At 42.3% G+C, this 22285-nt stretch overlaps 2 protein-coding genes across 2 annotated transcripts in view; one reads left to right on the top strand and one right to left on the bottom strand.

Annotated features, from left to right (window-relative positions):
- Positions 1-7966, top strand: part of SMYD2 (SET and MYND domain containing 2) — a 30005-nt gene extending 22039 nt beyond the window's left edge. Inside the window, exons 8-12 of the mRNA XM_068415197.1 lie at positions 960-1070; positions 2854-2974; positions 3747-3921; positions 5349-5457; positions 7535-7966. Of these exons, the coding sequence (XP_068271298.1) occupies positions 960-1070; positions 2854-2974; positions 3747-3921; positions 5349-5457; positions 7535-7615 (597 nt within the window). The 3' untranslated portion in view covers positions 7616-7966. The remainder of the gene's footprint in view (positions 1-959; positions 1071-2853; positions 2975-3746; positions 3922-5348; positions 5458-7534) is intronic.
- Positions 7967-9256: 1290 nt separating this feature from the next.
- Positions 9257-22285, bottom strand: part of PTPN14 (protein tyrosine phosphatase non-receptor type 14) — a 123695-nt gene continuing 110666 nt past the window's right edge. The window contains exons 18-19 of the mRNA XM_068415186.1: positions 21695-21858; positions 9257-16883 (exon numbers count right to left, since the gene is read on the bottom strand). Of these exons, the coding sequence (XP_068271287.1) occupies positions 16755-16883; positions 21695-21858 (293 nt within the window). The 3' untranslated portion in view covers positions 9257-16754. The remainder of the gene's footprint in view (positions 16884-21694; positions 21859-22285) is intronic.

Below are 22285 nucleotides of genomic sequence, written 5' to 3'. Positions count from 1 at the left end.
CTGCATTTTGCATGCTTTGAAAATAGGGAAGGGAGGAGAGGAGTGTGAGGGAAAGTGTGAGATCACACAGAGTAAGAAGAAGAACATGTACTGTGTGAAATTACACGTACATTTTACTTTAAAGAAGAAAGAAACCTGAAGCATAAAGACAGAGCAAAACATTTCAAATAACTATAAATGAAGAAATGGAGCTGAAACTGTTCCTTGGTCTGCAAAATGATCAACTGCACTGTGCATATGACAAGTTTCTTGGGGGAAATCTCATTTTAAAAACAGCATTAAGGCTAGTTGCAGGGGTTCTTTTCTGAAAACCGTTGAAGTAGAGGAAAACGTAAGAATAGTGTATGTGAAGGGCCTTTAAAATGTTCAAAAGCAGGTTTTCTTTGCTTTAAAATACTGCTGCTGAAGTAAATCTGATATTCGTTCTAGAACTGGAGCACTGGGCCTCTATTCTTTCCAGAGATCTAAAGGTCTTGTCCGAAGTTTCTAAAGCTACTGGTGACTGCTGTTGCCCCAATTTTTGTAGATTTTCAGGAAGAAAAATTTGAGATTCCAGCCTCCAAAAAACCAGGCCACTGTAATTTATCCTGAAACCATTATTTTACTTCTGAAAAGTAGGCATCTCTTTGTAGTCTGACAGGAGCCTGAGATTTATGCTGTGATAGTTTCCTTATCCACACCTGGATCTTGCTGCCCTGGGTTTAAGCCAGGGTAATATTTGAGGGATATTTCATAATGAATAGGGAAGGAAACACTTCCCTGTCAGGTTGCGTTCACAAATGGCAACTCCTGATGCTGCCGAGAGGCTTGGAATGTGAGGGAAAAGGCAGGTGATGGGGCTGCAGGGATCCACAAGTTGCGTGAATATGTAGTCATCATACTACATATACCAGAACTAGTAGTGATAAATATGTATAGTTACACTGCTTTTCACTGACTGCTGTGTTTTTACCATATAGGTTTTTACCAGCTATATTGACCTGTTGTATCCCACAGAAGACAGAAACGACCGGTTAAGAGACTCTTATTTCTTTAATTGTGATTGCAGGGAGTGCATTACAAAAGAAAAGGTAATCAAATTGGTGTGAAATATGCTTCTGACTGTCAAGACACCTACCCAGGTCCTTAGATGTAATGTTCTATCTGGTGTAATTACATTTTAGAAGGTAGGATAATAGAGGCCGTGGGTGGCTTTGTTTTTCTGTCCAGAAGACTTTCTGATACTTGTTCTTTGCATTGTAATCATGACACATCAGGAAATTTACTGGTAGAGGCCTATTTAAAGTTGAACTACAAAGCAAAGATGAAAACTTTGTTAAAAGAAGATAATTATACTCTGTCTACGCTACCTGGCCAGAAGAATTTAGCTCAGAACTTGTTTTTTTGTAACTGCACGTTTTCTACCAGCTCCCAGCGAGTGAATCTTGCTTGGGGCATTTCTGGGGTCCCATTCTGGGGTAGAGTCCTGCTGCAGTTCCCGGTTGGGACGTCTCAGTCAATTCTAGGTGATGCTGTATGACATTGCTGGATTGTTTGGAGACCCAGCAGAATCTGTGAAACGGGCATTCCTGCAGTGCCATCATACCAGTCTTCTCACAGACAGGGTGGTCCTGGGTCACAGCCCCTTGTGATGTGCAGGCCAGATTTATGTTCATTAGACATTACCTGGTGCCCTTCAAAGGACAAAGGCAGACATGCAGTGTTCCTTAAAACAAGGTGTTAGTTATTTTGAAGAAAAGCGCTTATGGTGCGGGGAGGGGAGGGGAAGGTACCCAAACCCAACCGATACTGAAACAACTGTGCTTGTGCAACCATTTGGACCTCCTTCACTGGAGGTCCTAGGAGAATTGAGCTTTGTGTGGCTCATCTGTCATTCCAACCAAGATCAGTCTGGCTGGCATAATCTAATCCTTAACTTCCAAATAATTTTTGCCCCCATTTTCACAAAGGTGTCCTTTTAAGAGCTGCTTCCCAAACTGACCAGACAACCATCTCCTTTCTCTAAATGGTGTCATCTTTTGTAACTTTTTTTCCAAATACCAGTCAGTATTCTTGTTTGAGGCCATTCTGTTGATACCGTAGTTGTGTTTTTCCCCACAGTTACCTTGATAATTTTACCACTGAGTTTAATGAAGCCAGGATTTCATCTGTGATTTCCAACAACGTGCTACTCTTGGAATCACCTGTCACTCAGCCTCCTTCAGCTCCGAAAAGAGTCCCCTATAGCCCTCTCAGCTGGCAGATGAAATAATAAAGGAAAAAGAAATCTAGCGACAATGTGAGGCTTAAACAGCAAAAGATTGTTTCCAGATTGCAGCTGACTCTTCATGAAGTAGTAAGTTAGACAGAAAGATAAGAGTAAATGGAGCTGTCCAGCAGAAATAACAAAATATGTGGAAATGTCGTTTTGGCTGTAGATATGGAGGACCCTTTTCTGGATTTAATATCGTCTTATTTTCCAGAGCTATTACTTGGTGGTAGGCCTAAGGTATTTGGGCTTTTCTAGCCTTAAAACTAAATTCGTTTTAATCCCTAATCTCTCAGAAGCAATGAAATTTCATGTGTAAAACTGCTTTCATCACAAAATTGAAAAGCTCTTGGATCTTTCAAAAGAAAGGGACTTCATGGAAGTAGAGAATGGCAGATGAACTGGAAGGCGCAGATGATTCTAGGATTCCCAGCCAAGGCTTTAGAGAAAAATTGCAGGTGCACGTTCTACCTTTGTTTTTACATTCTTTGAGGAGCTTAAGTTCCCATCTGTGTCTTTTTCTTAGAGTAATTCTGGGCAGCAGGTGCACCTTTATTTGTAGGGCTTGGAACCTGCATTTATAACGTCCATTGTGTTTCTTTCAGGATAAAGAGAAACTGGAAATCCGCAAGCTGAATGATCCTCCATCAGCAGAGACTGTACGGGACATGATCAAATATGCCAGGAATGTGATTGAGGAATTCAGGCGAGCCAAACACTACAAATATATCCTTTGTCTCACCCTGACTCCGCCGGCTTGGTGTGTGACCTAAAAATCTTACCTGCTGCATTGCTTCAGAAGTACCTGCAGGGGAAATACTATGACCATTAGAAGTTAAACTTACCTCTGTCCTCTTTGAAGAGTTGACCCTGGAGACAAGGGGCAGTTTAACATTGCCAGTAGTGTGAGATTGTGAGACCGTGTTTGTTCCTTCCTGTGCGGTTCTTGCTTTCTAATGGTGCAGCATATGGCTGTCTCCACGGAACGACCCAGAGACAAGAGTGAGCATGGGTGTGTGTTGGTGTCAGCGTACTGTCATATTGCCCTGTTTTGCTGCAGCTATTGCTGATGGTCACAAGCCTACCTGTTGTAACAACAGTGGTGCGATGCAGACAAAAATGCAAGATTCATTGGGCCAGAGCAGACCAGGCTCTCTCATGCCTGATTCAGTAACCACTGCGTGGGGAATTTCACTCCCCCTTCTTCTGACACATTGCTGGTGCGATGGTGATTCAGGAAAGCTGCTTTTTTTTTGTTGCTTTTTAAATCTGAAAGCTGGTTTTGTAGAATATCTGAGTAGGACGGGGAATAATCTCATGAGCACAATATCTCTCAAAGTCGCTCTGGGGTTGTAGCGTAGATGCTTTGATGGCATTTGAGAGAAAAGAGGACTTTCGGAACCATTCTGGACAAGTTAAGTCAATTCTTCTTTGGCGTTACCAGGTAGTTGTCTAATCACTGACCATATATTTATTGGATTCCTTGACTTCTTCATACCTCCTAGTGAATTACTGGAGATCTGTGAACTTAGCCTTGACAAGATGGGTGCAGTGTTTGAAGACAGTAATGTTTATATGTTACATATGATGTACCAGGCCATGGGTGTCTGTCTCTATGTGCAGGACTGGGAAGGTGCGCTGCGTTATGGACAAAAAATTATCAGACCGTACAGGTAAATATGAGACTTTTTTTTTTTTTTTAGTGCTCTAATTCAGTAATCTGAATAATTATGACAAATTTGGGTAGAGATCACTTCTCTTAGTACGTATTGTATAAACACACTACCCATGACATCACTGCTCGAAAAGGAATGTTTAAATGCTGGGATAGATTTTGTTACTGTCAAAATGTGGCCTGCAATATATAGCAGAAGGTGACTCTGAAATCCTCGCTTTGAGTTCTCAAAATTAGTTTGTACCACCTTGGGTACTGTGCTAGTTCTGTTTAGCTAGATAAATACTGTTTTTGTTAATATCCTAATACTTTACTAAGGCAAAGCTGCAAAGTGCATCTGCAGTCAGTATTTTGTGTAAGGTAATGGCGGCAAAGCCCGTTTGCTGCCAGCCTCCTGCCCTCTCCCAGTCCTGTCTCTCCGCAGTAGCAGAGCAGTCATGGTTGCAGGAGGGCAGAGCCCTGTCCCAGGGCTGGGGCTGAGCAGCAGGGGGAGCTGGAGCCAAGCTCAGCTCCTGTGCTGGGACGCTGTGGGTGCCCTCATGTCCCTGATCTGCACTGCCCTAGAGCTGGAGGTGTGGGAGAATGTGCAGGCTGAAGCCGGGTGTGGGGCAAGGCAGCACGCAGCCTCTGCAGGGAAAAAATAATACTCTCTCCGATAATTTTTTCTGTGTTTTTACAGTAGTGATCTCGTTCATTAGAGCCAGCCAGTTATGCACTGTAGCTGGTCCTGCCATGAATCTCCCAAGCAGATTCTCATCTTGAGACGTGACTTTCTTGCCAGCTGGGAGGGGAGCACAAGTAAAAGCTCTCCCTTTGGAGCAGATGCCAACGCAAAGTCACAGATCACTTGGCAAAGTGCAGCGATACAAAGAAGGAGCCAACATTCCCCCCCCGCCCCGGGGGCTCAGTACTATTTATCTTCCCTCGGACTTGCCCAGCTCCTCTGGCTCCGAGCCTGGCATTCCAGGTCAGCTCTGCTGAACCGGACTCTGCTAGCTCAGTGTGTGCGAGTACAGAATGGCATGTGTGCTGTACGCGCTGCTTAGGGCCCCTCACTTTCCATTAAAGACCCAACTATTGTGAAATAAGCAGAGTTACTTCTGCGGGTGTAGGGTGGCTCCAAAAACTCGTAACAATGCAGGCTCTTTCTGTAGCTGGCTGGATGAAAACTAGTGGCAGAAAGTCATTGCCATCTGACAGCTGTTCAGAGGCATATGGTGGTTTCAGTTCAATTCCCAATTGACAGGCGTCCCCATCCCAGACACAATTGGCACTGACTCTTGGCAGTCATGGCAGAGGGGATGAGCGGTGAATGGGCAGGGGCAACAAGAGGCAGCTTCTTGCCCCCCGAGAGGGGGACAGGGGCTGGGAGAATGCTACAAAGCTGCCAGGTTTGATAAAGCTGAATTTCTTTCTCTCTTGCAGTAAGCATTATCCCTCCTACTCGCTGAACGTTGCCTCCATGTGGCTGAAATTAGGGAGACTGTATATGGCGCTGGAGAACAGAACGGCTGGAGTTAAAGCCCTGAAGAGGGTATTTATTTCCTGATTGCTTCATTAATAATCCCAGTTCAGGCATGGGATCATTGAAACACTACGTGCGTCTCTGTCACTAAGCCTGGCTTGGTAGGAAATGCACCATGTGTTCATAGATCCGGTTACTGGACTTTTGGCTCAGTTCTCATTTTTCCAAAGATGCAGGATAGGTCTGTTCTTGCATACAAGGGGTCTTACCTTTCCATGGTGGACTTCTACTGCAACAGCTGGAGTGAGCATTATCCTTAAACATTTGCTATATGTTCTTAACTGAGCTAGAGCTTCACTAGTGTAAGTAAGAGTGAAGCAGAACTCTAGCTTCTCCTCGCTTGCTAGGTAAGGACAGAAAAATGCTTGGCTCTTATAAAAGGCACATAGTGTTTCATTGAAGTCTGTGATTTCTATATCCAAGTTAAACTAGGCATGCTTTTGGTGGTTATTTGTTCTGGAACCAGTTGATTTTTAAATAGCTGAAGGGAATTCAATGCATATGGTAATGGTGAAATGGGCAAATAACAGCATTTGCTTTTACATTCTTCTTCACCCCTTTTTATTAGTCTGTTCCTTATTCTTTAGGTTTTTATTCTTCTATTTTTTTATTAGTCTGTACCGTGTTCCTTGACTTTTTTGCCCTATTGTTGTTGGACAGAAGTTTATTTTAGCTTCTTAAGCATCAGTGACTACTGTAGCATATAATGACTCGGTGTGGAATGTCACAATTTTTTTTTTTTTTTTTTTTTTCTTCTTTTTTAGATGCTGGCATGTTTTTAGCCAGCAATAACAGAGCCATCCAGCCATCGTGAAAGACACCACCGGAATATACGCTCTAAAATTTAACTGTTACCTAGTTTAGAATTAGCATAGGTTTTCCTTCGCTGTGGTGTTAAAGCTTTGACTAAAACTGGGGTTTGTGCCAGTAAGAGCATGGGATGGGAGGTTGGGAACTGTAGGTAGATTTGTTGGCAGAGTTAGCTTCCTAACACAAACATTTTCTAATGACTCACTTCCAAAAGCTGCCTGCAGGAACTGCCCAAAGTTATCCCAGCCCCTGATGTTTGGGATTTAGTGGAAAAACAAAGCCATTGTTCTCTGTCAGGTTGCAAGCAGCTTATCCAGAAGGCCCTCCTTTCTTCATTTGGGCAGGAGGGGGGGTCGGAGTCATTTCTCACTGCTGCTGAGGTGAAACCAAAGGTTCTTGTTGTACTGACTTAACAAATACAAGAGGATAATTCCATAAAAATTTCCTGAGGAGAAAATGACTACATGCTCTGAGGGCTGGGATGCTGCAGTGCCTTGCTTTATCTTAGCATTGGAGTCTTCAAATATTCTCACAGGCATTCAGAACTCGCTTGGTGCAGTCCTAGCTACTGCTGCCTTTTATTACATCCATTTGGGGCCATTGCTGTCCTTTTCTCAAGTGGAAATCTTGCCTCTACACCCACTCTCCAGTGCAGTGTGGATGGTGGCAGGGAAGTGCCAGTCAGTGGGTTTGGCTGCCTGAGGCATTTACTTAGGTCCAGAGGTGGCTGTAGGTGAACCAGCAGGGAGTTGGGCACAGCAGCGTCTGTCCGAATCTGACAAGACCTCGCTTTTGCCTCAGTGGTTGCCTAAGCAATTGCTTCCTTAGTAGCCCCTGGAAGCGGTGGAGGGTTGACAGAATCAAGTCTGAAGTGCCTTAACATAACTTCTGCAACAGGCCTGCTCATCAGTCTGGCAGCTGAAGGATAAATCGGTAGAAACAGAGCTCCGTCTGATACTGGTTAAGTCCTCTGCCAGAGTATTACCCACCCCACGTGCAGTTTTCTGTCCTGCAGCTGGTTGCATTCAAAGTAGTTTTGTCAGGAATATAATTTTGAAAGGTGCTTTGGGATCCTTTAAGATGAAAGATGTATTCTCTGAATATAAAACCTTTATTACTTAGTTTTGAATTTCATTTTATTTCCTACTGGGTTTATGACTACAAGGGGACAAAAAGTAGCTTGAGGTGTCAGACTGTTTCAAACCTCTAAAGAGAGTATTTATAGCCTGGTGTTATATATGAATCAATTGTGTGAATATTTTTTTTCTTTTCTTAGGCAATTGCTATCATGGAAGTAGCACACGGGAAAGATCATCCATACATTTCAGAGATCAAAAAGGAATTAGAGGACCACTGAGCCTTTGAATCTATGCAATCCTTCAAACCTTTATTTAAAAAGCCTTGTTATGGAAACCTTCAGGAGTGCTTTGAAAAGCGGTAGAGTATGAACACAGTTCTGTCCTATAATTGGAATGACAAACACACTTAGGCCTTGCAAAATGTTCCTAGCTTCCACACATCTACCATTGCCTTTTTTTTTTTCTCTTTTTTTTTTTTAAGGAAGCATCCATGGTTTCTTAAAGGTTATGCCTTTTGACAGCTCATGTGCAAAAATGGCCATTTTTTTCTTTACAGATTTAATGTGTATCTTATCTGTGTAAAGTAAATAAAGTGGTCTTGACCCCTCTTGATTCCACTTGTACACTTACATGGGTGCAATAGTTTTGTGCCATCTACTTTTGCCAAAGTTGTTTCATTCTGACAAAATAATTAGCAAAAGCTGTACTTTTTTTTGTTGTGGTTTAGTATCCAACTCCTCTGTTCACAAATCATTTTTGTTTGCAGTGGCTTAGCTGAGAGGAAGGGGAAATGGGGGGATGAATTCTCTGCATTGTGCAGGAAAGCCACCACCATTCCCTCAGCCAGGTCATCTGCAGGCCCGTGGCTGCTGCTGGCGGATGGGGATGCATCACTGTAAGGACCAAGAGCTCAGCGTGTCTTGTACGGAGAACACTGGCACCTACCTCGGAGCTCGAAAGCTTGCACAAGACAGGACCTGTGCAACTTCTGGCTTTTTAATCCCCTTTACAAGTTAAAGTGAATTTACTGTAGAGGAGAGCTCTTATTTCCTTATAGCCCTACCTTTGCCTCCAGTGGATTAAAACTATTCTATTAATACGTTATCAATTACTTTTAATAGAGGAACAAGAACATTTTCTGAGGCAAACATGCAGGCCTTAGCTTTCTCTGCCCCTATACAAGACCGGAGGGATTGTTTTTTCAATGTTCAGATCCGTGGCAGGAGATATTGCTTTTAAGGATGGGGAAGGAAGAGGAGGGAGCGTGTGGCTGTGTACTTCCAGCACCAAAACTGAAATATGCTGCACAGTAAAACTACAAGACCATTCCTTACTGCTTTCACAGCTTATAAAGTACGATGAGAGAGAGAGAAAACACATCACCATTAAGAACTTCATCATATGCTTTCTTGTAAGTGCTTTCTTGTAAGCACTGCTCTAAAAATCAAACTGCTCAAGACCAAGAGTTTGTCAGCTCATTTTGCTGAAAGCTATCACTGCTCTCTAGCCAGCAATTGTTGCTGGAGTACATCAAACTGCAGCAGATCTTATGATTCCAGAAAGCCAAGGCCACTTAACTACAGCCAAGCCTAGGGAAGAGGGCACCAGCTGACGGTTTTTATCCAAACTTTATCTTATCAAGCAAACCCTTGCCCAGGGAAATAGCACCTTTGTTTCAGAAAGTCTGTCCAGCACTCAGACTACGTGCTTCAACCCCAAAGAATCAGATTAGCCCAGCATGAGCACCAGCAGGAGCCTTGCCCCTGTGAAACTTGGGTTACTGCTTACCAAAGCTCGCTGGGGCCCTGGCTGTGCCCAGCAGTTTAACATGGGAAACCAGCACAAGCACGGTAAGTGCAAGTACAAAACCTGAAGCTGGTATAGGAAAGAACACAAGCATAGTTTTCCTTGGAAAAAAAAATTGTTTATTGTATACTGTGAATATGAAGGACAGCCTTACCAAAAAACCTTAGTGACTGAAGACATTCTTATATTTGCAAAAGCATATAAGAAACTATTTACATGAAGGCAGTGAAAGGGGTAAAAAATTATTGCAGTCAATTAATGCTGAATAGAACTTTATAAAAAGAGAAAGAAAAGAAACAGTGCAAAAATACTGTCAAAAGTAATCAGTTCTATACACAAGATAAAACTGACAAGCATAAGCTTATGTACTGATAATGAATAATACATTAGAATATAAAATAGCATGCATAGATTTATTTTTTTTAAGGCTTTCAATAGCATAGAATAGTCTGCCATTCAGCCCTAACAGGAGGGAGTGGGGGGGGCAGGAAGGGCATGTAACTGCTGTCTCATTTCTCTACAAAGTGTGTACATACAATGAGGTGGTGAGATTCAGATCGCTGTTTTGTGCTAACCTGTCATGTACAGAATTACAGAACAAATAAAACAGGAAGCATCAAAATACTGAAGTAAAACAGGACAGTAAAATCCAGTGACATAAAACTTACTTAAACATGTTATTTCATTTAACACGTCCCACACAATTATATATGGGAATATTACAGTCATCTGCATGTGTAAACCTTTTTCCTTTGTAAAATAGCCAAAGAAAGGTACTTTACTAATGAGGAAAACATGTTTTCCATATGGAGCAATCTCAACAGGATAAACATCCTATTAGCAGTGTTTCTGGCACTAAAGATTTGTTTTCTTTTAAAGACCAAGTAGCAGCAAGAAAATACTTTATTTAACATACACAAAAAGGAAGTTCTTATAGACGTAATGTATAATTAAGCTGTGGAACTCACTAACACAGGACATGGGGAAGGCCAGAGGAATAAATGGGTTCTAAAGAAAAGGTAGTGCGCTTCATGGAAGATGAATCCATCAGTAGTTATTAAACAGAGCGAGCAGGATATAACTTTCGCCTCAGGAAGCCCCTAAAGGGCTGAGTGCCAGGTGTGCTAGAGGGGCTGAGCACCCTCTTCTAGACGCATTCATATTTCTTTAAGTGTCAGCTACCAGCCACTGTCCAAGCCAGGGTGTGACCTCCAACCTGCCATGGAAGTAGTTTGTGGGAAGCCTTCCTCTTTTGTTCCTGCTTGCCTCATCAGGGAACACTGACCCTGAAATATCTAGAGTTGAGTGTCCAAAACACCGAGTCCTTACCCAGGTAATTCGGAAGAGTAAAAGTATTAAGCACTATATTCATTTCAGGGATCAGCTGAATTATTAGTCTTTCCCTTGCTGTTAAATAGTGCTGGGATTCTTCAGTGAAAGCTGCTGGTTTACCACTGACTTCCAGTTCACCCTCCAAAGGCAAAGTCCTGCTGTCGTAGCATGTGGGAAACTATCAGTGAGGGTGCACACAAAGTACAGGCATCAAAACTTCAAAGAAACGCCAGCCAAAAAATGGCTGAGAGGAACCAAGGGAGCTGTAGTCTAAGATACTCTAAAAACACTGGCAAAATTTATTTACTTAAAATATTTATATAAACACTGCAATTTCTGACCTGTGCACTGAATGTTTTGTTTCACAATCTAACAATAGTTTATCTATGGTTAAGACCTCCATCTTACTGTTGTTTGCCCAGCAGCCCAAGCAGCCAGCTGTTCCTTTCCTCAAATCACCGTCCCTGCAGCTGCATGTATCATGTCCTCCTCTCCAAAGACTCAGATGGCATCTGTAGTTCCCATAGCACCAGTTTCTACAAGAAAACCTCTCTAGAAAGCTAAGAACGAGTTGGGGACAATTGCCTTTGGGGTTTTGGACTTGCAGCCTTTCTCTTGTTGGCATTGAAACCCATCTCCAAACTCCATATGACTTGGACTATACATCAGCAGATGTATATCCATTTTTGTAGAGGGGTGGCCAAATGATGTTTTCATGCAACACTTCCCTTTGAAGGTCAGTTCTGGTATTTGCTCCTTCAATATGATGCATCCCTTATTTCATGCAGCAGGTGCCACCCTAGCTCTCTGGATGTAAAGCATTCTTTTCCACAAAGACGAGCAGCAGAATTTAACTCTGACCTCTCTCAGTGATGCACAAGAGCTGCTACAGCAGATACCAGCCATACTGATGCTTCCACTTTCTGAGCACACAGTTCCCCAACTGTTAGCGAGAGTGACAACAGCTAAATCAGTCGTCATCTCCTCCCAGGAGACCGGTGGGAAGTCAGCTATTGAGAATGCAGCATGGTCAGTAGCTGCTGAATTTTCCCCACAGATGTGTGTGCTATATCCAAGTATGAGATCGCCCATAGGCGTTTATTTTGGAGTCGCTTGTGGGCTACACAGACATAGCAGGTATGGAACAAAAATAATGCATTAGCTTAAAATGACCGTCCCTAGTGAGGCACTGAGCCTTACTCATTATTTTCCAACCTGTGTTTTGCCATTTGCATTTCTGTCTGTTTACAAGAAAGTAATTTAAAAAAAAAAAAAAAAAGCTCTTGAAATCATGCAAATATTTAATAATATTTATAGCTGAGGCAACTGATTTAAATAAGCGGAACAAGAAACGGAATAAGCGGAATAAGAAACGTCTTTCCATATACTTTTTATAAAGGACTGCATTAGCAATAGGATGAGTAAGTTCTCACAGATGTGTCTCCTGCCAGCTGAAACTAGTTTAGGGAAAAGGTTTTTCCAATAAGGCCGAGCATTTAGGATCACTATATACCTATATAGGAGAAAGTTTGTGGGATCAAGCTTCATCTTTCCTCAGGTAATCGAGGACAAGGTGTGCCAAAGCAGGTCTGTGGAGGAGCTGGAACAAGTAGGACCTGGGCAGCTGATGTCCACCATCTTCCAGTGCAGTCTGTGGAGGGTGGAAGGAAACGGGACATCCACAGCACTGAGCCGTGGCAGAACTCAGCTGTCATCTCTCCCATCCCTGATCGGACAACATTAGGCATGAAATGCTCAGACCGTAACTTTGATCAAAAATGTGATGCCAGCAACCTCAATACTTGGGGGTGATGGCTGACGAGAAGCTCAACATGAGCCGGCAGTGTGCGCTTGCAGCCCAGAAGGCCAACCGTATCCTGGGCTGCATCAAAAGCAGCATGGCCAGCAGGTCGAGGGAGGTGATTCTGCCCCTTTACTTCGCTCTCCTGAGACCCCACCTGGAGTACTGCGTCCAGCTCTGGAACCCCCAACATAAGAAGGACATGGAGCTGTTGGAACGAGTCCAGAGGAGGCCCACAAAGATGATCAGGGGGTGGAGCACCTCTCCTATGAAGACAGCCTGAGAGAGTTGGGGCTCTTCAGCCTGGAGAAGAGAAGGCTCCAGGGAGACCTTCCAGCAGCCTTCCAGTACCTGAAGGGGGCCTACAGGAAAGCGGGAGAGGGGCTTTTTACAAGGGCAAGTAGCAACAGGACGAAGGGGAATGGTTTTAAACTGAAAGAAGGTAGATTTAGATTAGATATTAGGAAGAAATTATTTACTGTCAGAGTAGTGAGACTGGAACAAGTTGCCCAGAGAAGCTGTGGATGTCCCCTCCCTGGCAGTGTTCAAGGCCAGACTGGATGAGGCTTTGAGCAACCTGGTCTAGTGGAAAGTGTCCCTGCCCATGGCAGGGGGGTTGGAACTAGATGATCTTTAAGGTCCCTTCCCACACAAACCATTCTATGTTTCTATAATTGTTTAAAGAAAAAAGGTGTTAAATTGCAAAATTAAATACAGATGAAGAGTGCACAAAAAAGGAAAACATACACAGTGGATTCCCAAGTCAGACTTACCCACTCCAAGTTCTCTCTTGGAAAGAATCAGGGAGCGTAGGCTAAACGTGCCAGGCTGCAATGTGGGCACCCTGGGAGAAGACTACTTGTGTCAAACTTTTTAAGGTGCAGCTCTGTTCATTGACGATTGATGCGCCTTTGTGAGATTTTCAATCCAGACTTTACTCCAAGTAGATGAAACTGGTCTCAAAGAACCTACCCACTGTTCTGCTTTGATGTTAAAAAAAACCCATGCAACACAACAGACAGCAGCCCCAAACTGTCCTCCTCTTCTACTTAAGGACTCTGCTATTAGAGTCTGCATGACACCAACTAAACAGTACTGTTGCTTTAAGTCTCGTGCATTCATTCCTGCTATGATTAATGAAATTGGATGCAAAATGCATTTTCCTGTCACTCCCTAAAGGTTAGGAAATACTGCCCAAGCAATTTAGGCCTGATAAAACGACAACAGGTTCAAAGTCAGAAGGTTCAGTTTTTCCCCTACAAAACTGTATCATATTTCAATCATAAAACATCGGGACGCTGAGGTTTGGTTGCAAGCTAGGGTGGAAAGGAACCTCTGAAGACATGCACCAGCCCAATTCACTTACGATATTAGCAGATCTAGTCAAGATAAAATCTAGCAGGAAAAAATACATTGAAGTCAGATGAAAGGAAAAGTTTAAAATTACCATTCTTTGACAATGAAAGGGAAAAAGTGAGTCACATTGGCCTCTATCTACCATACCAGCCACGTTAGGAGTTAATTGGAAATGACTGTTTACTATGTGGCCACTTACTTGGCTCATTAATAGGCACTGACTTAATTTGGAAAGGATTTTTGGTGCCATTTTGTAATTAATATTTTTCTAAGACACCTATGATGCATCTTTGCATAAAAAACATTTGCTTAATTTTCTTCCTTTCAAACACAGCTCTTTATATCTCTTATGCAATAACTTTCCTGTGCTCACTGTAGGAACAGAAGTATACACTTCAGCCAAGAAGAGCTGAATAATAAGACGTAAGAACAGATTCTTTTCCCTCCTGATTTTCTACTTCTCACATCCAACTGGAGCAATGGGACTTGACAGCTCTGAGTTCAAATTTAATTCATCATTAGGAAATTATTCAAAAAGCTATAACGAGATAACTAATTTAATACACTTTGCTTCAAGGTTTATTCCTTGGCTTGTTTCCCAGATATAAAGCATCTCTGTGCAATTATCATGCAGATGCTGCTGAAAAGACTTTAAATGGTTGCTGCTAATTTAACAGGAGATATGTTGGCACTGGCAGAAGAAATCAGAGGAAAACTGAAGTTGACTGAAAACTCAACTGATCCCTAAATGGAACACAGTCAAGATATTACAGCTAAATAACTCCTCACCATTTCTGGGTAGGTAGAAGTCACCAGAATCCTTGTCACCTCATTAGGCCTCAATTGCAAAGTACCAAATCAACACAGCGCAGTTTTAAATACATTTAAGAAACACTGTGGTACAGACCCTGAGCTTAAGCTCCCATTGATTTTAGGGAAAGGTCGGTGTGTAGGTCCGTTTAGTGCTGAAGTTGAGAGTGCTCGTAGGCTTAGGCCTTTGATCAGGGGTTCAGAGGCAGGAATGCAATGAAAAAGCAGTGATGGGACTAAAAGATGAAATTTATCTGGGAAAGGGGTACCAAGAAAGAGAATGTCACTGTGACAGAGTAACTGCATTGTATGACGTGCCCTGAGAGGCTGCAAAATCTCCACCCTTGGAGATTTCTGAAACTGGATGTGACCCTGGGCAAGCCTATTCAACTTTAAAGTCAGCTGTGGGGTGAGCAGGGCTGGGACCAGAGACCTCCACAGCTCCTCTCCAGTCTGACCAGTTCTCTAGCGATCCAACAGGACTGCGAGTCGAAGCAGGGCTGGACTGCCCGCAGGAGGGTGGCAGCGTGCACAGAGGGGAAAAGGGAGTCAGTGTGAGGAGGGGAGCAACCTCAGCGCAGGAACTTTCCATCTCTTACACCAGAAATAACAGTGTGGGAATCACACCACAACTTGCTAAAGCTTTTTTTTTTTTTCCTTTTTACATTTTTTAAAAGTGCAGTTACTATCACTTGTAAATAACTGTAAGTAAATGCTACCATGCACACACTGCACTGTAATTCATAATGTGATTTACTGCAGTGAAATAACAAGAAAGGAACATGCACTAAGTTGTGCAAAATAGCTAGCCAATGCTGAGGGAGAGAGGAGCACAGGTCTAACTGCTGAGATACTTAAGAGGACATGTGGATTTTTTTCTTAGCTGTCATAGGTTTCATTACTGGCCTAGGGCAAGCCAGCTGAGAAACTGTGCCCTAGTTATGCAGTGGAGGAGGTTTGTTTTCCTTTTCTGTTCTGATTGTAAACTTCAGGCAAGGACTGTTTCTCTTCTATGTACATCCTCCTAATCCTAACTGGAATCCCTGAACACTACCAGGATAAAATAGTAATAATAAATAGGAGGGAGAATCCAAAGCGACCAGAGAGAGAAGAGAGCTGATTGTGCAATTTAATACAAAAACCACACTAACAAAGTGAGGTTTGCCAATACCAAAAGGCAGACTGCTCCATCTGTTCATAAACCGCAAGACAGTGATGGGGGAAGAATCAAGGCAGACTCTGAGCTAAAGCTCTCAAGGGTCACTATTTGGAGAACTCAGCTATGGAGGAAAGACCACATCGATCATTTTGACGAAGTTCAAATAACTAGAAAGTAAAATGATTACAGTGCTGAAGACTGTTTCACATGGGAAACTAAGGCAACTGGAGATGCCTAACTTAAATGAGATTCCTTTTCTACAGGAGGTGAGCCTCAAGGCACTAAACTTTCAGTGTAATTGAGGAGAAGGTGCTTGATTTGAGGTTTTTTCAGCTGCATTTAGTTGAAATTCCTCTGCTGTTCAACCCACAGCCCACCACAGTTACCGGAAAGACTCATTCCCTGACTTCAGCCTGCTCTGGGTCACTGCACTTCACCCTGCACTGCTTCAACTCTTACGAATCCCTTCAAGGACTGCAGACAGTAACAAAGGCCTCATTTAAAGGATCCAATATTGCTTTTTTCAAGGACTAATCTAAAACCGTAATTCTTGTGGAATTTCAATAGTTTAGCACCCAAAACTCTCTGCCCTCACAATGGCCTGTGTTTGAGCTCTCTCTAACGTGCCCTGCTGCATGTGCAGAGGCTCAGGTCTCCCTGCCCCAGGACTGTGTCCCCTCAGCTTCCACTCATACAGAGCCATAGATGACATCTAGCAGGTCTCGTTTTTACCATGGAAGCCACACAGCTGGCTCCAGAATGTTTTTATGTGAGGAAAAAGCCCACTGCCAAGTAACTGTTCATTTCAGAAGCTGTATAGCAAAATAAAAGCCAGTAAACTACCTTTACAAAGGATTGCTTTCCTTATGGACATGTTACAATGCAGACCAGTCATGTCAAATGTGGTTCAATTTGAAGGTCACTATAAGTTTTACAAGTTATTAAAGTAATTCACAAGTTATTCCAAGAAAAATAAATTATATCTTGTATAAAATAATCCATGGGAGACTCTAGTAAAGAACAATCATTCCTTACATTCAAGACAACTTTAAAAAGTGCAATATATGCACAAAGTGTTGTCAAGGCAGTTCCCCTTGTTCATCAGTAAGGTTCAGTCAGATCCACAAAGCTGGGTCTGGGATGTTTGAAAAGATTAAATAAGTCTGGAGTTTTGCAGGAACTGGATGAGCACTTGATAGACAAACTTGTACTGGGCTATGGTCTGGATCATAAACATTCTCTGCTCCCGCAGGTGTCTCAGCATCACAGGAACATCCACTTTCTGTAAAGCAAAGAAAAAAAAAAAACCATAAGGATGTAGATTCATTAAATCAAAGAATCATTGTCTCAAATATCAGTTATCTGACACAGGAAACTGTATTGTAGTTATATAATGTAATGAATTATAACCAACTGTAGTGAAATACTACAATTTTTTTCCCCACCAGTTTTCAAGGAGTATCACAGTAGTACATACAGGTTACTGCACATCCAATGCTTTCCCCACTAAAGCTTATGGGAATTTCTGAACTGATGTAAATGGGCAGATGACCAAAGACTTGTCTTCCAGTTGTGTACCACAGATTACCTCTCAGCAGGTCATCAACTGAACACATAATAAAGGGCTGCTTCTCTTTGGAGTTTTTTCTGCTTTAACATACCTATTTTCAACCCAGTAAAATAAACCACATATATTGTATTGTCTCCAGTTAAAGGCTAGATATATCAGGAAGGTCTAGTACCAAACTTAAACAGCCAAGATTATATAGTTCAGTTCAGACTCTACCACTGAGTGCATCAACGGGCCCTGTGGCCACTTGGCATACTGCGCTCTCATCCATGGTCAAACTCATTCATAGAGGGAGGATCTGAGAGATTTTTCGAACAGCAAGCAGGCATCAGGATGATTACAAAGGTTCCTTAGACAAAATTAAAGTGGAGGCAAATATACTGATCCTTCCACTAAAAGAGAAGGGAACCCACTGTCACCAAAAGATCCAGAAGCTGACACCTGACCTCCCACAGCCAAGTCTATGCTAGTAAGTAACACTCCAGAAGAGATACATCTGTGAAGTGAAACAAGGACCCAGTATCCACAACCCATGTTTTGCAGACTTCAGGCCAGCATTGGTCTGTTGCCATCTACTGAATGTCCACTAGCAGCTGAGACACATTAGGTGTTCTCCAAGAGGGCACCTTGCAGCTTAGCTTCATCCAAAAGAAATTCACTCGTGTGCCCCGAACATGCTCTGCAACAGGAACTAAAGCACAGTAAGTGGGGACAGATCAGGAGATCCACTGTGAAAGAACATCCTTAATGGGGCACATGCACCCTATAATGGACCGAATCAAAAACCAAATGAGTTGTAACAGAGGCCCATGAGGTAAAGTTAGAAATCACTGCAAATTTCATTAGGTGTTAGCATTGTACCTCCAGCATTTAGGGAGCAATCAACCTATGATGTTACTGTGTTTTATCTGTTACAACAGGTACGTGAGGAGCTATTCAGAAATCATTGAGCCACGAAGCTCAGCCTGCCAGGCTCAAATTCAAAGAGCGTGTAATATAACCCAAGATGAGGGATACAAATTTCCTATGGCAGTAGTAAGTACAAGCACTGAGATACATGCTCCTTTTGAGGAAGCTCTTAAGCAGTTCAAGATATAAAACTGAAAAACAGTTCAGGCAACACAAGCTGCACTTCGTAATGCCAGTCTGCCATTCTAGAAACAAAAAAGGAACTTTGCAAGTCTTTTGGCTGAGATGAGAAACATTACAAGCACGATGCCTGGACAAACGGACAGAGAAACTAATTAAGATTGCTGCTAACCCTTGGTGGCGCAACTGAGCCTGGAGTCTGCTACCATGCACACTGCAAGTTTTCTGGAAAGTTTAAAATAAAATCACGCTGCATATCAATTTCTGTCCATATATAAAAAACTCAGAATCTCCATTATGTGTAAACAAGCTCTAACTCATACGCTATCACTTTCTGAAAACAAGGCTAAATATTCTGCCACATACTCTAGCAAGCTATTATAAAAGGACATCTCTAGAGAGTCAACAAGCGTAAAGATTTGTGATGAGTAATATATTATTTTCAAATGGGTGCAAAGGAAAACATAAGCTCTTTCCAGTTAACTGGACTGACTTGGAGAAAGCCTCTCCGTGGACTCCGATGCTTACGAAAGCCATGCGGTCCTTGCTGAGCAGAGCCACGCGGAACCTGATCTCACCTGAGCAACTGCAACAAAAATGCAGGCCAGCTTCGACCTGCACAACCACGTTCCCCTCTCAGCAGTTCAATGCTTGACAGCTCGTTGATCTTTACAGGGCACACAGTGATCCATGCACCTCCTCAAAATGGATTAGGCTTTGACTTATCTCAGAAATGAAAGAAAAGCCCATCCTGCCTATTCAATCTTGCTATTTGTAGTCAACTTAGCATTCTACTCCAGGTAAGCAGAATCTTCAAACTCACCTTCATCACAACGTACATGTCAAAAAAAAGACGCGTAATGCTTTGCTAAGGTGGCATTTGCAAAAAGAACCAATAAAAATGCTACTTATTTCTGACGCCCAAACTAAAAGATCTCCCCTATGCAAGCACACTGCAGCTGCAATCACGAGTTAATGTCCCAGTGCCAAGTCCAAACTAGCAGCTGGGAGAGCAGGATCTCAATTACTTTCTTGTTCTACATGTCTACAGCAGTAAGGATGTAATGATGTGACATATTACTTACTATACAACAACTATACTGAAACTATATCCCTGCAATGAGATACACAGCTTCAGACTCAACCAGCAATTGCCCAGAAGCCACAGTGACTGAAGCTGTATAGAATTTGATTAAACATGGCTTTTTACCTAAACCTCAAAATAAAGAGTTCTGGTTTTAGTTACAGCACTGCTGCTGGCTTTCCAGGATGGTCTGTATGAGGTTTTTCAACCTCCCTCTCCTTTTTTTCCTTCACCGCCAAAATGTTAACACTAATAAATACATCTACTTACTAGGACACTTCTGAGGAAAGCAACCAATTCATAAGACTAAAGCATTTTAAGTAATAAGTCATTTTATTTCAGAAAAAAAACCCCAATTATTCCTACTTCAAAATAAAAGAGTAAAACTGCCGCATGAGAAGGAACCCTCTCTATGGAGAATGCAGTTATCTACCACAAACTGAAAACATAGCTAATAACAAAATGTTAGGATTTTCAGTCTTTTTTTTTTAATTAGGTTTTAACAAACCAAAAATATTAACTTAGCACAATCTAGAGCAACAAAGCCCTTAAGGAAAATTGTCTTTAATATTAATGATGATTTCCACCATTAATCAAGACAAAAGAATGCTTTAATTAAGGGACATCAGAGAAATCCCTTATTATTGCGCACTACCATCAGCTCTAGTGAAGTTGATGAGAATTCTTCTGAAGGTCAAGGCTCACCCCCATCCTCAGATGTTGTGGTACTGCCTTTATCCTCACTTGCTACTCAGCTACTCTTTGCCAAAGAGGTGACTTCTGTAAACTGCAGACAAACTGAGGTGGTCAAAAGTGTTGCACAACTGTTAGTGTCTGTTCCTGGCAGACACAGCTACACTGATGCTCACAAGTGACTCAGGTATGGCTCTTGTAACTATCCAGATTTCCTCTGGTATGCAGAAATTTCACGGCTGCTGCGTGAACAGCAGAAGCAGTCACTTCCAGATGCCAGCGTGTTAGGGGAGAAGTCAAACAGGCTCAAGGGTCAGAGTCGTTGCCCCACACAGAAGCAGTTATTGAACAGCAGCCAGCACAGGAAGGCTGCCGGATTCCCAAAGCATATACCTGTGTGTCCCTTCTGTCCAGGCCAGCTCCTTCTTCCCCTTCCTCCCCACTTATTCCACCGCTCAAATAAAAAGAAAAGGAAAAGCATAAATTGTGACACAGATCTACAGGACAGCTTCACCTCTAGTGAAGCCCAAACAGAGCTGGAGGAGGTTCCATCTCAGCTGAGCCAAGCCCAGGATCTCTAGGTGATCTTGTAACTACAAAATTATGAGCTGCTGGAGGGGGATAACAGAGTAGAAAACAAAAAAATGACTTCTTGAATCACCTTTTTGAAAAATAGTAATGAAGAGGAAAGTGCACTGGTACTTGCCTGCTTTAAGACTCATGGTTTGAATGAGCCAGAAAGTTGCACTTTGCATAGTGCCTTGTGCAGAAAGGCTCCAATCTGTAACTCCTCTGTGGTAACACAGAAAGTAGGTGAGCATTTTAGGTGTGTACATCCAGTCCTGCATTTCAAGCAACTCATCCAGTGGATGATTAATGGGAGGGGCAGATGACATATGTCTATTTGTCACTCTTGCTGCAATTCTTATCTCTACAAGAGATTTTGGTCTTTGAGCAGTTTCTTTGGCAACAGAAATCCCCAGTTTCAATAGCTGTCATGTTGAAACTGTGTGGCACATTGTTATTCAAGATGTGATGTACTTCCTGGACAGTTCCCCAGTGACACAGGACACTGTTGCTACACATGGTTACTCTGCTGGTGCTCATTCTTAACTCCAGACCGTATTACTAGTTTTGTAATATTGGCTGCAGTTCTTAAAGCCCTATTCCCCAACAGACACACACCTTTTTCTTAAGACACAGTTAAGTTTTGTTCCAGATGAGATTAGAGACAATACAAAGAGAGTGGAGAGAGTCCAAAGAGTGAATTTAGAGAGCAGAAAACTTAAGTTAAAAGAGCATGGAAGCTGACATTACTCTCTAGCCTCTCTCAGGTAGTCCTTGTAAACACACTGTCTCTCGACTGTTAATTAAATACAGGTATGAATTAGACCAGATTCTTAAAAGAGAGAAAAAAAGTCCTAATTTTGAATGTATTAAAATAATACTAATAAAAAAAATGCATATCATCAACTCAACAGACAACTACAACAAGTAAACTGCCATGGCAAATCTCTGCCTGTTGCATTTAAGGCCCTTGTCTCACAAAGGTAACAGAAAGAAAGCACTTCAATGCCTTTTAATTTTAACCTCAGAAATGTAGCTGGTTAGTCAAGAAACGAGCTCAGGGTTTGTCTTGAGAAAGAAGCTGACTTACTTCATTATGCTCCAAGCACCCAATCATCAGTTCTGTTAGGATGACGACTCCGGTCCTTCCTACCCCTGCGCTGCAGTGAACCACAATAGGAGGGTTGCAGTTGTTGCTGCTGTCCAACACGCTGTTGGTATGGCGACGCACTGACTGTATCTCCTCCAAGTAAGCTGCAAGATAAAATGCAGACAAGGTTGCAAATATCTATATGTATAAATGTAAAAATTGGGGGAAAAAGAATATGGAAAAGTCATTCTTTGTCAAAGTGGCAATAATTTACATTTTTTGCAACATACTAATTATTTTGGCCAGGGTGCACTGAACAGCACTGAATCCAGCAAGTACCAGCTGGGTATCAATTATTACTTGGGAGTCTACTCCTTTAAATTAAACAGTTCTTTTAAAAAATTAAATTCTGTTTTCCCCTCTGCAAATCTCCAGGTCCCCTAAGCAGATGATTCTAGACATTACTTACAGCAATTCCTGCTATTAACAGGCTGGGATCAAAACAACAGCTAAGTCCCATTGAAACTACTGCCTGTCAAAGCCAATATCAGATGGGAAGAGAGCATCCATCTGCCCTGTTTCCCCCTCCCT

Source organism: Nyctibius grandis, chromosome 1 (genome assembly GCF_013368605.1).
Source record: "Nyctibius grandis isolate bNycGra1 chromosome 1, bNycGra1.pri, whole genome shotgun sequence".
Lineage (NCBI taxonomy): Eukaryota > Metazoa > Chordata > Aves > Nyctibiiformes > Nyctibiidae > Nyctibius > Nyctibius grandis.
This window is presented reverse-complemented; position numbering and strand designations above follow the sequence as displayed.